Below are 22,237 nucleotides of genomic sequence, written 5' to 3' on the forward strand. Positions count from 1 at the left end.
GGCTTCTGGATCTTTACTTTCTGATTTTGCAATTATCTAGATTAAAATTTAAAAAGTTCTCAACTAAGTCAAATTCTCTCATTGATCTTTATTCAGCAGTCACGTTTTTCGCGCGCACATTTTCTTGGCACCAAACTATTGGCGACTTTTTTTATGTTTTTCACCCCGCTTCGCCAACCACCAAAAAACCAGAACCATCCACCTGCCATCAAACCGAAAACAAACCTGCCGCGACCGCTAGCTACTCTTTCTCTTTCTCTCTCTCACCTCATTCCACCCTCAACGAACGAACAGCACAATCACAAACTGTCTCTCAACACATCAACATGACGGTGGATCCCAAATACGAGTACGCTTCGGAATCAAGCCTCCAACATGCGAATTATATGAAAAATTCTAAGGCAATTGGTGTGTTATGGGGGGTATTCACCATATGCTTTGCCATTATTGTGGTCGTGGTTTTTATCCAGCCGCATTGGTTGGGCGACACGCAGGAAAGCCGGGGCACTGGACATTTCGGACTGTGGCAAGCATGCCGGATGGTACAGGATGGTCAAGATGTCATTTGCGAGGGAAAGCTGACCGATTTCAATTCGATTCCCACACCGGCGTTTAGGGCGGCTACTGTTTTCATAGGACTCTCCGTTGTCATAATTCTTCTCTGTATTTGCTGTATGGTGCTTTTCTTCGTATTCCATTCGTCGACTGTGTTTCATATTTGCGGATGGATGCAGGTGTTTTGTGGTGAGTACTTATTTTTACATTTTTTTTTTCATATTTAAAAAGAGCAAAATATTGATACATGATAATATAAAATCTATGCATGGATTTGCTGCTGATTTCATGCAAATTAATTAAAAATATGTCCTGCGTTGGTAAAATATTGTCTCAATATTTTGATCAAGAAATTATACCTTTTTTTACAATAATTTTCTGTACGAACATGATATCTTTTGTTCTTTATAAGAATTTTCTAACATGAAGAACATGATATCTTAGTTCTTTATAAGAATTTTCTAACATGAAGTACATGATATCTTTTGTTCTTTATAAGAATTTTCTATCAAGAAGAACATGATATCTTAGTCCTGTATAAGAATTTTCTTTAAGAACATGATATCTTTCATTCTCTATGCATTGAGAATATTTAGATGATTTATTCAGAAAAATTTTAATGTAATGTTTTTGTTAGCAATGTGAAAACTATACGGAGCATAATTTTATATAATAATGGGTTGGAAAATTTTATTTAAAAGAACATATTAATACTATTTAAGTATTTTGAATTGGCTAATGAGAAATAGTTTAATAAAGAGAATTCCATGAAATGCTTTAAATTTCGATAATTTCATTTGTACTAATAAAAGCAAAGGTGAAAATCGTACATTTTTTTTATTATTTTTTTATCTATATTATGCATTTTCAAATTCTTTAGAATTATTTCAGATTGCGTAATTCTGAATTTCTTTATTACAATAGCTTACTAATTGTGTTATCAGAATACAAGACAGTACTTGCATCCGCATTCTTGTGCTTTTAATGGTCTTTCAGTTCAATTACGTTATAAAATACCTTCAGCTTGAAATAATGCACGAATCAATTCGCTGAGATTGTTATTGTGATTTGCTGATTTAAATTTATAGATAAAAACATCCATTTCTTAAATATCATAATATTACTTCAAAACAGCATGCCAAGCTAAAAAAAATTGAATTATTTAAGCTATCTAATCTCTAATATTATGAAATGGTTAATAATTGCCATATTAAAAACAAATTATTTGATAAGGAATGCATTCAGTTTTGTGTCACTGAATTTTGATTTTTGATTTATTTATTAACAAAACTTCTGAAGTCATCGAACCGAAAAATCCGAGTTCAAATAAATTCTCTAATATATACATATTCTTTGAAAATATTGCTTTTATACATATCAGATTTTTCAATTTCTTCTCTTATGTTAATAGTTATTGTTTCATATTTTCAACTATCTTATGATCGAAACTTCTTCACTTGGACCTCTGGATGTGGATTTTTATGCTGTTAAGCCAACTCACGATATGACTATAGGTTAAGAACTTCAAGATAATTGTTGTACCCAAACGTGTTTCATATTTAAATTACAAGGAAGATCTGATATTAAAGAAATTTTTAATCTTCCTGGCTTCTGTTTACTATCACGAACATCGAAGTCAAACTGATTAATGAATTAACAATCATTATTCATAAATATGATAATCAGTGATTAATCATAAAAATAAAACCTGCTTGACCGACTGGATTAATGCTCAAACTGTTTTTGCATGAAATTTGAAACAAATCTGAATACCTTGCCGTGATATAGCGAAGATAAATGGTACCGGGGCTGTAATTTGATTCTTTTTCCCTTCTCATCTTAATTGACCTTACAAGTAACGGAATAAAGTATAAATGGCAACTGTCACAGTGTCATATTTTCGTCCCTATTTTTTTGTGCTTGTTTTGAACAACTGTCAAGAATTTTACCATTCTTTTTCCGTGCTATTCCTTATTATTAGTAGCTCTGTAGTCAGAAATTAAAAAAAGAATACTTTTTCTTTACGAATTGATGGCGAAGAAATATTCGTTTTCTATTTATATAATAAAACTCCATACCAAACACTCATTATATATATGTTTTATATGTTATTTCCTTGTAGAATATTTTCCGCTTTTCAAAACAATCCTAAAGATAATGTTGCCGAAACAAATGATAATGAAATAAATAAATAATATTTATCGATACATTTTGATTATATATTGGAAACATGCTTATGATTAGATCTATTGAAAATATTTCAAGAATCTATTACGAAATTGTCACGTTTCAATTAGAATTGATTATCGAAGCAAATGCTAGTGATACGAAAGAGTATAAAATAATTGGTAAGTATTCGTATTTGTAGATGTATTTTGAAACTTCCTGCTGCAATTCGTTTTTTGCATTTCCTGAGTTGAGCTGCGAACAAGTTTTTCCTCGTTCTTTATCCATAAACCACTGTTTACATTGTTTGTTATGAATTTATTTTGAAATTTCTGTAAGATTCTTTGCAGCAATAACTTATGACAAAAGAAGTTTTTCCTTTGAATCTTCCCAAAATTATATATCTGTTTATTTATCGATGTGATTAATCGATTAATTAAATTATCAACTAAAAACTCATTTTATTACCCACAATTTTTGCAATTAAAGATTTTTGTTCGAAAATTTCTACAACAATCACCAGAATCAGAGAAAAAGCTCGGAGACGGAATTGACGTTGAAAAGGCATAAAAGCTACTGAAAAAAAATATTTCGCCGAAAATCAATTAAAAATTTTTAGAATCGATTCCAAAACACCTTTATCACAATTTCTAGTATTTTGGAAACTTGTATTCAAGAATGCAAATTCGAAGAACACATTAAAGTTATTGAAGAATATTATTTACGAAAAGTTTTGAATAAGATAAGATTTACACAACAAAGAATTAAAATTATCATCAATGATATTACAAGTGATTATAGTTCACAACATCTGTACATTGTACTGGTAGCAAATAATTTGATTCCTCTTTTTTTGAATTTTAAAATTAAAAAAGTATTTTATGGCAACATCAAAAATTTGTAATTTTTTGTTTTTAGAATCGAAAGCATCGAGAATTTGTAATTTGTTTTTAGAATCAAAAGAATCAAGAATTTGTAATTTGTATTAGATAATGATCAACAAACTATTCTTAGAAAGAATATCAGAGCACTTACGATTGTTTATTTTAGTGCTCTCACAGATGAGTGCCTTTCATGTAATTAAATTCTTAGTTGTTAATTAATTGTTATTTAAATTAATCGTTTTTTTAAAAACAACCTTGTCTCGTTTTACATAACACGAAGTTTAATTCACTCTAATATTTTTCCAACTTATATTCAAGGATACCGATTCGAAGAACACATTAAAATTAATGAAGAATGTTCTTTATGAAAGGTTTTGAATAAGATTATCACACACAAAGAATTATAATTATCATCAATGATATTATTACAAGTGATTATAGTTCACATCATCTGTACATTGTACTGGTAGCAAATAATTTGATTCCTCTTTTTTTTGAATTTTAAAACTAAAAAAATATTTTATGACAACATCAAAAATTTGTAATTTGCTTTTAGAATCGAAAGAACCAAGAATTTGTAATTTGTTTTTAGAATCAAAAGAATCAAGAATTTGTAATTTGTATTAGATTATGATCAACAAACTATTCTTAGAAAGAATATGAGATAACTTACGATTGTTTATTTTAGTGCTCTCACAGATGAGTGCCTTTCATGTAATTAAATTCTTAGTTGTTAATTAATTGTTATTTAAATTAATCATTTTTTTAAAACAACCTTGTCTCGTTTTACATAACACGAAGTTTAATTCACTCTAATATTTTGCCAACTTATATTCAAGAATACAGATTCGAAGAACACATTAAAATGAATGAAGAATGTTCTTTACGAAATGTTTTGAACAAGATAAGATTATCATGCACAAATAATTATACTAAGCACCAATGATATTATAGGCTATTATCGTTCACACCATCTGTACAACTGCATTGGACACAGATAATTTGATTTCTCTTTTTTGTAAATAAGAATTATTTTATGGCAACTTCAAGAATTTGTTTCTAGAAACACTAGAATATCACCAACAAATTGTTTTCAGAAAGAATATGAGAATACTTCCGATTGCTTGCTGAATTTTAAAAAAATATATTTTATGGCAACATTAAGATTTTGTAATTGGTTTTTAGAAAAATTAGACTATCACCAACAAAATGTTATTAGAAAAAAATACAATAATACTTTCGATTGTTTGTTTTAGCGCTCATGATGGAATATGCAGTTGCTATGCTTAATCAGATTTTCTGATAAATTAGAAACTAAGCCAGCACCGTAACTATTTTATCAATTTGTAACGACTTTAATTTAATGTCAGAATTTTTATTCATTCCCACAGAAATTGAAATTTTCCTTGTAAAGCACACATTCCAGGTTGCCTCTTTCTGCACCACCACCCTCCCTGTACGCATGACTAGAGATGACATTTCAAACACAGAATTCGAAAAAAAAAAAAGTAAACGCTTTCACTCTAGCAATCACACTTAATGCTTCATCGACGCTTACATTACGAGATAATTAATCGTGTCTTGGGTCTTTGCCTCCTCAACTCAAATACAAATTTTGTTTTCTCTAGTTAGCGTTACGCTTCAACTTCTCAACTGACGTTAACGAGACATGGCAGTATTCTGTCAAAATATTTAAAAATTTCCTTTCGCATTTGAGTGCTAATGTGTCTTATGTTTTTTTATTTGTTCTGTAAATCACCAAGAATGTAGCTTTTGTTGGGCTATTATGAAGTGAATCAAATCCTCTGAAATTAATTCTGGGACTCTAGCTAAGACAGAGGACTTGGGTAGTATTCAATAAATATGCAATTCAAGGAATTATCAATTCAGAAAATAGTAACAAACACTAAATTATTTATTTTTTTAAGGTGTGAACGGATAAAATAAGAATTTTTATATTATTATTACTTTACAATTTTTCATCCAAATTGATTCATCCGCATGATTCTGCCATGATCCTCAATTTACGCTTTATATAACATGGTTTTAATCTATTAATGCCTAACATTTTTGTTTTCGAAAATATATTGTATGCTAGTTGCAGATGGTGCATAATCAAATGAAAATATTTTTTTTAAATGTTTAATTTAAAATGTTTTAATTAAAAAAATTTAACTTTCCTAAACAGGAACTATTTTAAAACGTTAAAAAAATGCATAAAAATTAAAAAATATATATGAAATTACAAAAATACTTAAAATATTGAATTGTTCATAGCCGTGCATAAACAGATAAAATAATTTATAAGTAATTTTACGACCTTAATTTTTTTTTTATTTTAGCACCGCAAAACAGCGTAATTATTGAAATATTTTGAATTATGAAGAACATAAATTCAAATAGTTTTAGAACACATCTTATATCATTTATGAGTTACAAGCTATTAATAACAAATTAAAACAAAAGAGTAGAAATTCACTAGTAAAATTTTAAAGTTTAAATGTTGATTTATATATAAAAAAAGACGCATTTTTTAAACCTCGCCATCATCGAACTTTAAAAGGAACGCTAGATATTAACGGGTTAAATTAAAGCCATACAAAAAAATCATTGAATTTTTACTAAAACAATAATTAAATAAACCATAAAGCGCAAATAACATTTTTACAAGAAATCTTTAAGCATTTAATGATTTTTTTTTATGAAACTGATCTCCATATATTACTTTAGTTTTAAGTAAATTAGTTTTCAATGATTGATTAAATATTTTTGTAGTTTGATTTAAATTTCTGTCATTATTTTTATTATTTTTCAAATTGAAGATTAATTTGCAATTTATTTGGTTTTATCCGCGCCTAATATTAAAAATGTTGCCATTTACATTTTAAATATATCTTATTATTTAATCGTTTACGAGCATTTTGAATTTTTATTTAATATGTTTCCCATATTTCCTTCTGACATTTTTTGAAATGTATTGTTTATTTAAATAATCATGCTTTTATTAATAAGTTAATTAATCAGTTATTAATCAGTTTATTTCAGTTAATATTAATCATTTTTTAGCATTTCTCAAATAATAAAGCTATTTTTATTACGAAAAATGTTACAGAACATTTCGGTAACAATTACACGACAAAGAGTTTTTTTTTAAATCGCAACAACGTTATTTAATTTTTTAAAATTTTAAAATAACTTTTACATTTTGTTGTTTAGGATTATAAATATTAGGTATAAAATACAATTAAAAGAAATTATATACAATTTCATCTTAAATTATGATATAAAAAGCTTCATTCTATCACTCACTTTTGAATTACACTAGAAATTTATAACACATCGTTACACATAACGTTAATTTAATTACAGAAAATATAATAAAAAAATAAATACGCAGATGTGTATAAATATGCAGATGTGTATTAAAAACAATACTGTGTATTAATGCACATATAATCAGAAAAAATTGAGTATTTATCGTTCTTTCTTTCATTGTTTTTTTTTTTTTTTTTTTTTTTTTTTTTTTTTTTTATCAGAGCAAAAATCGAAGAGCAGCTGGTGTTTATTTTTAGACGCTTTTAGGAGTTTTAATATGCTTTTTTTATTATATTAATATACTTTTGGAAATGTACTGACCTTTTCAACTTCATAATTTACATTACTTTACTTTTTAAGAAGTAATTGGTCAACAAGCAGAATTTTGTCGGCAATAATGCTTTACAAAAAATGCTCTTTTATTGAAATGTCTCATCTAATTAATTGTTTAAAATGACGAATGTATATTCATCAGGAATAATAAAGTAACTAAATCATCAAAACGTCAATTTCACAAAACATTTTGGATCGCTTCAGTTATTGTGTCTTCCAATTTTCTACTCAGCGACTTTTTCACTGAGCTTTTAGCTTTTATGTTCCAATTTCTTACCCAATTACTCAGGGTGTATGCATTTAAAATGTATCCAGTTGTATCCTTGAAGTTACTTCCGAGTCAGAAGAACATTAAAAAGTCATTTTCCATTTCAGCTGTTTAAAGTCGCATTCTTCTTTTTTTTTTTTAATGCAGTTTGCAAGAACTGTGTTTAAGTTCTAATCTTTTCAAAAAAAGAACTGAAATTTAGTTCAATAAAATCACTGAGCGAGTAAGCATCGCTTTGTTTATTTTTTTAAACTTTAACAGATAATATTTTTCTCTTTGAAAACTAAACAGTTGCATTTTTCTTTTTTGGCTTCATTTGTTTCTGATTAACCAGAATACCGTTTTTACATTATCCAAAAATGTATATGAAATATACTACTTTATTAGACATTACAATTCCAATTATTTTTTTTAATTACTTGGAAATCTCAAAAAAAAGAGTGAAAAGGTGACTTTTTTATTAAAATTATTTGAAAAAATCTAAATTCTGCTTCTAAATATATATGTATTGGTCGAATGAAATATCCTAAAATAAAGTCTCATCTATAAGAATTTACCTTGAGCAGCCAGATATAAAATTATCCATTATAACAAGCAGATATTATTGATTTGATATGAAAGTTCGTGGTATTTATTATAAGGAAAACACATTTTCAATACTAAGTATTATTTTCTGATCTTTTGTGTACAATAGATCTGAAATTTTGAAATTCAATATTTTGGCTTAATATCCACGATATCGTATTACTTTACTTCCTTTAAAGCGATCAAAAGCAATATAATACCACAAAAAATTTTTTGGTGATATGTAGGTTAAATCAGACATACTGAAACATATATAAACATTTTGCATGCATTTGTCGACTAAAAAACTTGTCAGCTGAATCTCCTATTACTTAAGTGCACTACGAACTAAGTAGTAAAGCTTAAAAACCATGAATCTGAATGCACATGTAATATTAATCTATGTATTTAAAATACTGGGGAAAAAAAAAGGAACCATCAACTAATTCAAACTTTTGATCTCCCCATGCTCTTATTTTATTTGAAAATTTATGAATTCTAGATACTTCCTTAGTGGTCACTTGCCCTTACCTCTCTTCTATTTCCTAAAGAAATATCAAAAACACTACTCCACTATATTTTTTCCTGTGGAGAAAAAAATCTTGAAAGAGCCCCAACCAATGAATTTTATTTTATACGTAAGCTCATAATCCCTAGATAAGCTATCAATGGTCGCCTGCTGTCCTCCATTTTCACTCAAAAATAATACTCCATTTATATTTTCTGTTGAAAGTAGGGATCTTGATACAGTCCTCCAATCCCTGACACTACATTGTTTTCGCATATTCTTATTTCATATGACCCTTAGATGAGTTATCAGTGATCCCTGGTGCTTTGCTGGCTTCCATTTTCGTGAAAAATAACTGATTAAAACATTTGACTAATGCGCACATGACTGAAGTTATTCTAGTTTTAAAATAAATTAGTTATTTATGCACTGTTTAAGATTAAATTTTGCTATTAATGAGTTTTTTGCGCTAAATTCACGATTTTATGGTTGGTTTCTCATGAAAGAGGTTGATCTCATCCAATCATAACAAATGGGCCGATTTCATCACTTAGCAAACGTAGCTAACCCATTACAATGCTCTGTTTTTATTCTGCAGTTATGTATTAAAATAGCATTTTGTTAGGGTTTTTTTTTGTTTTGTTTTAAGATGTGTTTCATCAAAACTGATTTGCATGATTAAATCAATGATGTTAATAAGTCGTACGCTGCTAATACATTTTTTACTATTAGGTGCTTGCATGTATTTTGATCATTTTTTCACTTTAAAAAGGCATTTATTAAGAAAAATTGGTACAATATATATCAATCAAAATATTTTCCATCATTTTCTACACCTTTTTCCCATTTTCGTCCAATAAGTCTTCCAATTGATTGCTTTCGAATTTTGTTGTTCCTTCAGGCCATTCTTCGTCACTGACATCGAAATCCCCCACTCTTAAATCGTTGAAACTAAAACAGGTTTCTAAAAATATCTGATGGTCTTCGGCAGCAGATTTCTTCAAATGAAACTAGAAAAGCAATGAATGTCGAAAATGCAATTTGGAGCGTTCCATGATTGGGGTCTTTATACACTGAATAACTCAATAATACTACATGGAAAACTTTCAAATTGATAACAATAAAGTGGTGAAATCCAAAACCAATGTCATTTATAGAGATCCTTCGCATGCTAACCAATAGATGGCGCTGATTAAAATACAAACCAGCGCCTAATACTTTTAATCTTAAACAAAAGTACATCAAGGCAATAGCGGTAAAAGCAAACATTAAAAATTTAAGAATACTCTAAAAAGAATGGTACTATTGAGCGATACTCTTCACTTTTGGGAGAAGAAAATAGAATGTTATTCAGATTTTTTTTCGTGAGCGTTACAACCTCCTCATGATCCAATCGGAACTGTATGTTGTTTCAAATAGGATTATGCATTGATTTTTATCAATTCTAAGCGCCGCGGTGTGTCAAGAGTGTGGTCAACCGGTTTTGTCCCAAATGTTTAATTCGTGCTGGACACGTATTATCCAATTAATGGAACCCATTATTTATCTCCAATGGAGCGAATCCACACGCAAACACAAGATGATGGACACTCGTGAAGGATTGACTCAGAATTTAGCAAGATGAACAAATAAGTTGCCGCCTGGCTGGCATTAAAAAAAAAAAAAAAATCATTTTCGATTCAGACCCAATTTTGTGTTTCTTGGTTCAACCATGGTGTGATGAATGCATACATACATTTGTCTAATGGAGGCAGAATTTTAATTATTGTCCAAGAGTGGCGAGAAACAATACGGAGTAGGATATAAGGAAATGATGCTAGACATTATGTTAAACAAAATTATAGCATCTTGGTAATCTTGGAGAGGGATAATTAAAGTCTTACGCTTTAAGAAATAGGATCATCAAATGTTAAACGAAAACAATTATTTTATTCTAAAAATAAATAACAATTGAATTTAGGTTACTGAGTACGCCAGTACAATCAAATTACAATCGACAGTTTTAAGCAAATAATAATTAGTGTCATTTGAAGGAAGTTGAGCTATATGTTCCATATACTTTTTTGGACGAATAGGCTTCCAGTATTTTTTAAAACTCCAAATCAGTTATTTTTATAATTTAAATGGACTTTTCGAGTTCAAGAAATATTTTATTTAATCAAAATGATGGTAAATATAAATAGTTAAAGAATTTTATTGAGTGTAATATGGATGCACTTCAAGGAAGTAAATGAAATTTTTCTCATTTGTCATTGCTTTCACTTCATATTTTCATCCTTTTTTATAGGAAGTTAATTCCTTCCGTGTTGTTTTTGCAAAGCAATTTTGGCACAATCGAGAACACTGCCACGGAAAAAGTCACGGTGTATGAAGAACATCCAAGTCTCTCTGGTCAGGATACGTGAAAAAACCTTAGGGTTAAAATACTGCATAGTTAAAGCACATTCATCATGTTTTATAGAAAACATGTTATCAGGGATTTGATTATTCCTTTCAAATGCAGAGGTTTTTGGAATTTCTGTATTCGCTTGTATATTTATTAGAAAAAAAAATTGAAAATTACACCTCAAATTCCGATAATGTCCAATTACCATGACAAGAGTTGTAAAAGTCGGCTTAGTAAATGTTGTGGCTTCCCACTAGTTAAGAAGATTCGAAGGCTGTCAGCCACTGTATAGTCTTCGTCATTAGGCTATAATCGAAATTGCAAGAATTGATTCAAGATATCCCTCGTGTTGCTTCAAAAATGACTCAACAAAATGAATCTCAAATAGGCTTGAATTTTTTATTCTTTCAAGTTTGGTGCATTCAAAGTACTGGATTCTTGTATGAAAAAGTCACACACGCTATAGGTTAGGAACCCTACTTTCCTATAGCACCACCACATAATTGTCAGTGTGAGATCACGCCATATGTTGTAAATTTGGATTTCTGAAGGGATCCAAATTTCAAACAGTGTAGGGCCTTATCAAGTCTAAATCCAGCATTTTACATTTGGCTGTAAATAGATTCAGAAGGAGAAGAGAATGTCTAAAAGTTATTTTTATCTGTTATCAGCAACAGACAAAATTAAACGAAAGATCTAAAAAAAAAAAAAAAAAAAAATCTAAAGAGAAAATTTCGAATAAAAATTTTAATGTTCATTAAAATCGGAATGATATAAAGTATTCAAAATGCATTAGACACTCAAAGCTCTTTTCAATTATATTCTATTGCCGACGTCCTGGCCTAGGGGTAGCGCGTCTTCCCCGTATTTTAGGCGTCACGGGTTCGAGTCCTGCTTCGAGCATGGTTGTTCTCTTCCTAGTGTTATTACGGTGAGGTGCATGGATGAGCCCTCTCCGTAAAAAGGGTTGTGCAAGCGAATGTGTGTATACTATCTTCATTTGAGCTAGAATTCAGACTTCTGCCTTCAGGGGTCTTTACTCCCAGAAGCTACTGCACAGTATCTGGCTTAAATAGTCACAAGACATATATATATATATATATATATCAAAAGCAATAGATATAGAAGCAATATATGTATATATTCTATTGCTTTTGATAATAAGTTCAACATATTATTCCCACCCTTATGTATTTTTAAATCAGTAGAAGTGAGCTCCTGAAAAATTCTCGCATACACTCTAATCAAGGTCTCATTCCCTCCCCTCCCCCGTATAAAATTATGGACTTTAGTAAGGCCGCAAATGCTTTGAATGGCATTAGCGAACAATAGTTACAAAATATAGATCTGTCACATGGATATAACATCTTTACTGCAATGTGTATTTTGAAGCCTTTTTGCCAAATATATGAATCAAAATTTAATGCAGAAACACAGGTCTGGTCATAATATAACATATCAAATTTCATTGGTTTAAGTCATTGCATTCATGAGTTGTTGTTGCTTCTTATGGCACTTGCCTTGGACAAGCCCGCTGTTACGGAGACAGCGATTTTAAGCCGGTGGAGGAGCGTCTCTTGTTTTTTTAGTAGCGCCAACTAGGACCAAGAGTACGACTTTGCTACTCACGCATCACTCATTCGCTTGTGCAACCCCTTTTTACAGGAGGGCACATTCACACATCGAACAACGGAAGAACAACCATGCCCAAACCAGGACGCCCAGATCACGGGGAAGACGCGCTTCCTCTATGCCAGGACACCGGCACAATCATGAGTTAATGAGTTTACATGCATGCGACAGTACATATCAATAGACGATCAACTATTTGACATATTTAGTTCAAAATTTAATAAAAATCTTTATTTTTGATGCTAAACCTGTACCAAATTTCATTTACCTTACTATTTGTATTTTGGAGTTATTCAATTCACTTGTAACCAACCAACCAGACATTCAAACTTTTTATGTATGGATTTCGTTCAAAAATTTCATAGAACTCTACAAATCTAATCGATAGTCCGCATACAAAATTTCATCTGTCTAGCTCAAAGCGTTTTGGAGTTATCGTGTTCACAGGCAGACACACAAGTAGACATAATGTCAAAAATATGTGTTTCGAGCTAAAGGAAGTCTAAAACGTGGAGTTTCAACAAAATCTCGGGTTCAAAGTTTTTTCTTCTATACTTCGTACACGAGAAAGTAAAAATAGCATTGCGTTATCAAAAAATAAATTAATAAATAAATGCGTCATTTTTAATTTATATCCCTTAACTCATTTTGAAAGCGACAACAAAACGAATCCTTTCTGCCTGTGTGAGTCTTTATTTTAATTTTCCACCTGGCACTCATGAAAAGGCAAGTTTTTTTAATTTACTTTCTCAAGTCATTTCGAAATCAGGTCAGGAAATTAACTTGGAATCTCCGAAGCTCAGAGATGTGAAGACGTAAATTTGGAGTCTAATGTCTGGGAGAAGGAATGCAGCAATTCCATCTTTTCCAGCAGACTAGTTTCTTTCTAGCATCACGTGCGTCTATGAAACGTGCAGCTTCAGATGCAAAACATAGATGAAATGATAGTTATTTTTTTGAATAATTATTTAATTATGTCATCATGAATAGTGGAATTAAATTTTAATTTATATAATGAAATGCTTAAGAGTGTGCCATGTTTTTGAGTTTTGAAAGCGAGAAATGACGACATGCTACCATTATATTGAAGACTTTAATTCTTTTTTTAAGGCTAAATATGCCTCCATTCCTATTTATAAAATATTTTTTTTAAATAAAAATCGTATATTCATTTATGAAAGTTAACTATAAATTAGCACTCATATTTTTTATCCATTTATATCTGCTGCTATAGTTCCTTTTACTAAATATACTGTTGGATTAATTATATTATATAATTGTTCATGTAAACTATATCATTATTTTTTGTATGGACTTTTGTTTAAAAAGTATGTCATGGTTAAAGTTAAAAATTGAATGAAATACTAGATTTTTCTTTCCATTGAATTTATTTTTCAAATAAATGGTAAGATATAGTGATTTAATGTTTATTTTAAAACACAAAGGGATGCGCAGATAATTATGAATTTCTTCTTTTTTATTTAAAATAATTCAATATATATATTTTTTTAATTTTGAATTATTTTACTGTACAGTATAAGAAAAAAAATGAATTTTTTGAAATTTTAATAAAATTTCTAATTATTTAAAAATTAAGTGAAATTTTGATGTTTTTCCACGAAAATTCTCGAAAACATTGTAGCATAAAAGATAATTTTTGTACTATCTTAACATTTGAAAAATTTTCTTTTTTAATGACATTAGTTTAGCTGTTAATTTCACTAAATATATAATCATGTGATTTTTTTCCCTTGTTGGTCCAAATGACCAACAGAAAAAAAAATTCTGTTGGTCATTTTTGTACACGATAGTATATATCATGAATTAAAGGGTGAAATTATATTACCGCAAACAGCAACCTGCAACTTGAAATAAATTACTAATAAATAGTTTATAATGGATTTATGACCTTATGGTACTCTACTTCAGCAGGAATGTTCATGTAAACAATAAAGAGAACAGGTTTAAGGAAATTAAGATAATACATCTTTAATGTGAATCTAATTATTTGATGCTTAAAAATATTTTGTTAAAGTTATCATGAACATCAAGTTTTAGATAAGAGATTTAATTGATCTTAAATACAACCATTTTTCTTAGCAAATCGGTTAGTTGCAGAATACAGTTAGTTTAAAAAATTCAAAAACCTAGAAAAGGGCCCAATGAGGTATTTAAATATATTTATGTTGTTCTTGAAAAAGAAGAATAATTCTTGGAAATCTTATCAATTAAATTTTTCAACAAATCGCGGTTTTATTAGATAACTTTAGTAAATTAAAAGTATTCTATATTTAATAGTCTAAAATAAAAGATACAAAACAACATTAAATCTACTAAATTCCTAAATTATTTCAATAAAACTTTAAGGCCTAGTTTTTTTTCAAAAACATAGGCAAGATTTAATTTTAATAGAATTATAATGAAGGCTTAGCTAATCTTAAATAAATCATTTTTCTTCTTTTGAAAATATGTGAATTAAATTTCAAATATTTCAAATTTTACTGTGGGCACGACGAATTAAAAATTTTACGTATTCTATAATTAGGAAAAACAACAACAACAACACCATAGAATTGTATTAAATAATTTTGCTGTTGTCATTCCTTGAATAATAAATTTCTATTTGCAAGAGAAGAAATTCTTGAAAATACAATAATTTTAGAGATTATTGTATTTATTCCTTTATGAAGCTTTGAATGAAATAATTTTATATCTAATACTATTTGAGATTACGATAATTTTAATAAAAAAATATGATGTAGGAAAATATCAACAAAGTTTTACTAGTTTATTTGCATTGAAAGCATTTTTTTTCTTTCAAAATTAACAGCGTAATTTATTCATTTCCTTTTTAGCGCAACATAAAAATATACGCCGCCCTAAAAGATCTCATTAAGTCTTCATTCTTTTAATCAGCAACCATTCAAGAACAGCTTGATTTGATTCTTTGTACATATCACTTGATTGCACAGCTTACGGTAGCTTTCACCATGCCTATGATCTGACAACAATCAATGTCAAGATAAGATTTTTTTTATATTCATTTTGTCAGTTGCACTGAACCTTGTTCAGATGTCAAGGATGCTTACCTCGCCAACAAGCTGAGAACTATAATTAGATATGATTATACTGAAGACTCTGCACATTCCTGTTGACATGCCAACATAAAGTAAGGAATTTGATTGGCCATTTTATACTGTCAGGAGATTCGTAAATTCGCCAATTGGGATGAGATCAAGGTAAAAAGGTTGGGAGGTTCTGTAATTTCTTCAAGAAAAATTCTTTTTAGAATTCTTTGATGGATATATTTTGTTACGTAGTGAATTAATGTTCTTTTTTATAGCGGAAATATATAATTTATTTGTATAAATAGCTCCTTAATGAGAGGTATATAATTTCAGTCTGTTACACATGATATTTAAGATTGAAATACCCTATTTGGAAATGAAAATTTATATATTTAACTATAGAAATATTTTTCAGGTCAAAATGTAAATAAGCTAATTGCTAGGCAAGTTTGATGCGACATGGATTGCCCAATTTTTTTTCAAAACTCTCTACAAGTCAGAATATTGCATTTAAAATTATAAAATGAAAAGTTGTAACATTTTGTGTAGTAGATGCTTATTGCCCAAATACAGAATTTTCAAAAAAATTACATTTTTTTAATTATTTAAACCAGTAAAAATAATCTGTTCGTAACTTTTTTACATTCTCTCAAATAAAAGTACTTCTACATTATTAATCGCATACCATTGGCGAACAATAGTTACGAAAGAGCCTATTAGAATGCGTTTTTCGCCGATTAATCGTTAGGATGCGATTAATAAACAAACAATAGAAATTTAAATTTGTATTTTGGACGTCAACCCTTGTATGGATGCAGTGTCAAATATGATACCTATTTGCATTTTAAATGATAAATTTGTATACAAGTTTTTAATCTGCATGGCTCTCTTTGTTTTGTAGTTATTGTGCTAACTTATATTCGGACAGCTAGATAGACAGACTTCCTGTTTCGTTAAGAATTTGATTGATATCTAAAAATTTAAAGTAAAAACTGTATACCAAATTTAATCCGTCTAGCTCAAAGTCTTATTCAATTTATGTTTTTAAACAGACACACAAGATTCCATAAATTTAATTTCCGGACTAAAAAAGTTTGAATCGTAGCATTTTTTCGAGTTAGAAATTTTTGACGATTATAATACATTCTCTTTGTATATTTCGTAAAGGGGAAAGTAAAAATGAATCGAAACTTTTATGTTTATTCTGAATAACTTTCGAGCGTGTTATTATGTAAATACTTTTTTTGCATCAATTTAAAATTTAAAATGTAAGCGTTTTAGGAGTATTGATTTTCTCTAATTTTTTCAAGGAAAAAAAAAGTATTTTTAAAACAATATTTTATATTGCTTTTATAACTCGCTGATCGCAACGATTTCAAATACAATTATTATACATGTTATCCTTGTTATTATTAAGAATAAAGTTTTAAAAATAATGTAATGACAGACGTCATTATCATACTGCGATTTTCGAATTAAAAATTTAAATCTCCTTTTTAAAAACAAAATTGTTAATAAAATTGGTTTTTATTTACCAGAAATTAAAAGCATTATTTACTTTTTAATTTAAAAAACATATTTTTAAAGACAGAAATATATTTTATTTATTTTATAGAGCCATAGATAAATAACTAAATTTGATAATCAAATGCAGGCAGTCAAAGGCAGATAATAAAAACAGAATCAATTATTTTCACTTAAGAATAAATTAAAACAATATTTATATTCAAGTGATTATAAATTTGTTTAGTAAAAATATTATTTTTTGAATAAATACATTATGTCGTAACATAAACCGAAATTCTCAAAACTTGAAAAAATAATTTTTATTAGCAAAACAATATTCTGAATAATTTTAAATAAAAAGATTTAATAAAAGTGTAAATATAAAAATCAGCATAAAATCATTCATATTGTATAATATTACAATTTCATAACAATAAAATGGAAATTTTAATCGTTGCATTTTTCATAACTTTGTTACTATATAAATCTATACTTATAATAAAGCTCAATGTGTGTGTGTGTGTGTGTGTGTGTGTTGGCGCTCTACAGGCCAGGTCATTTGACATACAGCTATCAAATTTGGTACATGTATACCTTAGAGGTCGGGAATGTGCACCTGGGGTCCCTTTTTTTGAAATTTTAATTAGAATTTTAATTATTAGTTAAAAACTAACTTTCCCGACAAAAAAATCTTCCATTTTCCCCACCGCCAACTTTTCCGCCAAAAAAATCTTAAATTTTAAACACCGCCAAACGAGAAAGGCTTCAGTTTTTTTTTTCTCCCAACAGTAATGAGGCTAGGGTTAAAATTTTTCGGCGGATTATTTCAATCGGTTCTGTTTATTTTCTTAATGTTTGATGCATTTAAAATTAAACATTGTTAATGAATCAATCTTTCAGATTCATTCTGAAGTACTTTTGAATTAAAATAAAACAGAATAAAGGAAATTAAAAATTTCTAATCCGCATAGCGTTACCCCAACTGGCGTAGAAAAAATCATGTATTTGCGTTACGTAACCGGCGAAGAAAATTCACGCATGCGCATTCTGTTCTGATTGTTGCCATGACAACGTTGGATGATTTAAATTATTTTTGGGTTAGTTGCATGCTTTTGTAAGTAAATTGTATTTATGTTAGTTATATATTTTTTGTATATGCTTATAGTTTTAAGTACATCGTTTTTTAAGTAGTTTTTTTAAAACCTGTTTTCAACCGTTTATTTTAAACGATTCGTTTTATTTTCTTAGTGTTTGATGCATTTAAATTTAAACATTGTTAATGAATCGATCTGCTCATAATGAATCTAAGAAAATTTTGTTGACCAACTCTTGAGATATTACATAAATTAAAAAAGATATTCTTTAGTGCCCATAAAGTTTAAATGCTGAGTGACTCTATTTTCAGTAATCAGATTATAAAAAAATGCTTTGTTTCAGTAAAAAATATTATTATATTAATTGAAGATAAATTCTTTCCACTTTAATTTAAAGCATAAATTCTACGGGTGCTAACAGAAAATGAGAGAGATACATATTACGTTATGACTGAAGGCCTTTATAATATTATGAATGAATTATATGATAATCAAAATTTGAAGTTTTAAAATATTTTGATGAAGAAGCTATTAAAGTAGAAATTGCATAAAATATTTAATTATTAAAATTTTCACGAACATTAAGATTGGCGAACCGGCTGGTCGCCAAAGGCGGCTAGTAATTAATAAAGGACGAATTTTTTTTTTTGGAGCAGAAACTATTTATTTATATTTTTATTATGTCAAAAAATAAATATAACATCTAGTGCATTTTTAATCTAACAAATAAAGAATAAATGTTTATTTAATTGCTTTCGTTTTTCTTATCTTTAAAATTTGTTAAATTACAAAAGAACGTAATGTGTATTTGTAAATATGTTGTGTTTATCATATTATTACATATCCCACAGTTTATCAGCCTAAAACATAAAAATATTTAAATTATGATGTCATTCAATAGTTATATTTGTAAATGTTATATAAATGTTAAATTATAAGAAAAACACTTATCATTATAAATATCAGAGATTATTGAATGCTTTATAAATTACTGAACTCCTTGTTAAATAATTTAACAAAAGTTTATCTTACAGAGATCTTTAAGAATTCTCACAAAAATTATCATATCTTTATGACTCTGCATTAGTAAAATTATTAATTTGAAAACCCATACGTGCAAAAAATAATACAAAAGTAAAGAATGCCGTGAAAAAACTGCATTATTTTCATAATGAAAATCATGAACTAGATCGAAAAACATTTTAATCTTTATCAAGGACTAACGGAGTTTTAATTATGTGGGAAAAATTCCTCTTACGCAGATGAAATACCATTAACATATTCGATTTTCACTCTACTGAAACATATTTAGATACGAAAAAAAAAAAAAAAAATCTGTTTTTGATGACAAATTATAAGTAAATTTCGAAAAACCTGGTTTACATAGTTAATACAGTTGTCTTTTTTGGAAGTTTTAGTTATTATTTTTTTTCTTGGATCTTTCAAGTCGAAGTCATTGAAATGTATTAATCAACGCATTAATGGATATCTGATTGGTATGCGTTGCGTTATGGAATAACGGATTAATTTTTAAAAAAAGCATATATATGAAGCCTAATATTTTAATATTAAAATTAAATGCGTGGCTTTTCAATTTTTTTTCCTTATAAAAATGTTAATTTGATCAATTTATTAAATAAAATTCCATGGAATATAATAATTTTTGGAATTGGAACATTTGGAATATAATAAACAACATTTGGTAGATAATATAAAAACTCAAAATATATTTCTAAACTTATAGAAATGTATTATAAAAAAATCGCAGCAATGTTATAATGCGAAAGACTAAATTTCATGCATTTAAAATAAAATTAACGGCATTTATTTTTTAAAAAAGAATTCTATTTGCACACTTTACGTTTCGAAATGAAATACTTGTGGAATTTCAAATTAAATAAAAGAAAAAATGAAGTTTTGTAAGAGCGATCACAATATTAAAATACGTGAAAAAAATGGACGCATATCTAAGAATAGAACTTTTCATATTCCACAATCACTAATAATGAAAAGAAAAAAAAAATCGTATGCTCTTTGATTTCTTTTAGAGCGTAAGAATACGAATGAATGGCTAAAGGTTACGCAATGACACCTGTCTGGATTTGAAGCTAACAATACTGAAAGTATTAAAAATTAATAAATAAATCAAAACCGAATTTCTTTAAATGGAAGATATCACGCGAAACAACTGGTTCTTTTTGCGTGAGAGCTTGCTTATGAATGCGTTTGTCTTTTTTTTTTTTTTTCTCCCTAAGCAATTTTATCGTCTGCGTTTTCCTTGTTGATAGCTGTATCGAGTTGTATTGTGGCTGCTGCCCGTGAATAAATTTAAGGTCATTCGAATTCCAACTGAAATTCTTAACTTTTTACATTTGTTTTCTGATCAGCGTGGTTTGAGAAACACTTGTTTCTTGCTCTCGACAAAATGTGAACAAACTAAATTATGTTTCTCTTTTTTTCAAAACAAAATCAGGTTATTGATTTTTATTGATGATTAAGATTGTGAATTAGCATTCATTTATTGAAGCCTGGAATTGCATATCATTTATAAAATGCTAATAAATAAATAGAATTACTGCAATTTTCATTTAGAAAATTAATTTCGGTTTAACTGTTTTGTTTTGATATATTTATTTATATGATATTTTCTTTCTAATGGAAGGCAAATATGATCCACAAATATTTGTATTATTAGAATTTGATTAGAATTTTTATCGAATTGGTTTTATTTCTTTCTAAATTGTAAATGTTAGTTCTAACACTATTTTTTAAACAAAAATATCCTGTTGTAAAACAATAATGATCTTTTTCATTATGTGCCAATATCCAGTTATAAGTTGTTTACTTAATCTCCAAAGAATGCAAATCGAATGCTTTTATGCGATAACAAAAATATTTTATTGAAACTGTTTTTAAAAGTATTTTAAAATCATTATTGAAACGGAGGATTTTATTTAGTACTAGCCGCCTTTGGCGACCAGCCGGTTCGCCAATCTTAATGCTCGTTAAAATTTTAATAATTAAATATTTTATGTAATTCCTACTTTAATAGCTTCTTCATCAAATATTTTAAAGCTTCAAATTTTAATAGTCATGTAATTCACTCATAATAACATAAAGTCCTTCAGCCATAACATAATATGTATCTCTCTAATTTTCTGTTAGTTCCGGTAGAATTTATGCTTAAAATTAAAATGGAAATGACTAAACTGCAATTAATATAATAATATTTTTTACTGAAACAAAGCATTTTTTTTAATAATATGATTACTGATAATAGAGTCACTGAGCGTTTAAACTTTATGGGCACTAAAGAATATCTTTCTTAAGTTATGTAATATCTCAAGAATTTGTCAACAAAATTTTCTCAGATTCATCATGAACAGATCGATTCATTAACAATGTTTAATTTTAAATGCATCAAACTTTAAGAAAATGAATCGTTTAAAATAATCGGTCGAAAACAGGTTTAAAAAAACTACTTAACAAACGACGTACATGTCATATACAAAAAAAATATATAACTAACATAAATACAATTTAATTACAAAAGCATGCAACTAACCTAAAAATAATTTAAATCATTGAAAACAGGTTAAAAAAAACTACTTAGAAAACGATGGAATTAAAACTATATGCATATAAAAAATATATAACTAACATAAATACAATTTACTTACAAAAGCATGCAACTAACCTAAAAATAATTTAAATCATCCGTTGATAACGGTTGTCATTGCAACAATCAGAGCATAATGCGCATGTGTGAGTTTTCTTCGCCAGTTAAGGTAACGCAAATGCGTGAATTTTTCTACGCCAGTTGGGCTAACGCTATGCAGATTATACATTTTTAATTTCCTTTATTCTGTGTTATTTTAATTCAAAAGTACTTCAGAATGAATCTGAAACATGGATTAATAAACAATGTTTAATTTTAAAAGCATAAAACATTAAGAAA

At 28.1% G+C, this 22,237-nt stretch overlaps 1 protein-coding gene across 2 annotated transcripts in view; it reads left to right on the forward strand.

The window, feature by feature from the left end:
* Window positions 1-219: 219 nt before the first annotated feature.
* LOC129966604 (LHFPL tetraspan subfamily member 3 protein-like) overlaps window positions 220-22,237 on the forward strand; it is a 106,933-nt gene continuing 84,915 nt past the window's right edge. For both annotated transcript variants that reach the window (XM_056081101.1, XM_056081102.1), the window contains exon 1: window positions 220-744. In XM_056081101.1, the coding sequence (XP_055937076.1) occupies window positions 327-744 (418 nt within the window). In that variant the 5' untranslated portion in view covers window positions 220-326. The remainder of the gene's footprint in view (window positions 745-22,237) is intronic.

The sequence above is a fragment of the Argiope bruennichi genome, chromosome 4 (genome assembly GCF_947563725.1).
Source record: "Argiope bruennichi chromosome 4, qqArgBrue1.1, whole genome shotgun sequence".
NCBI classification, from domain to species: Eukaryota; Metazoa; Arthropoda; class Arachnida; order Araneae; family Araneidae; genus Argiope; species Argiope bruennichi.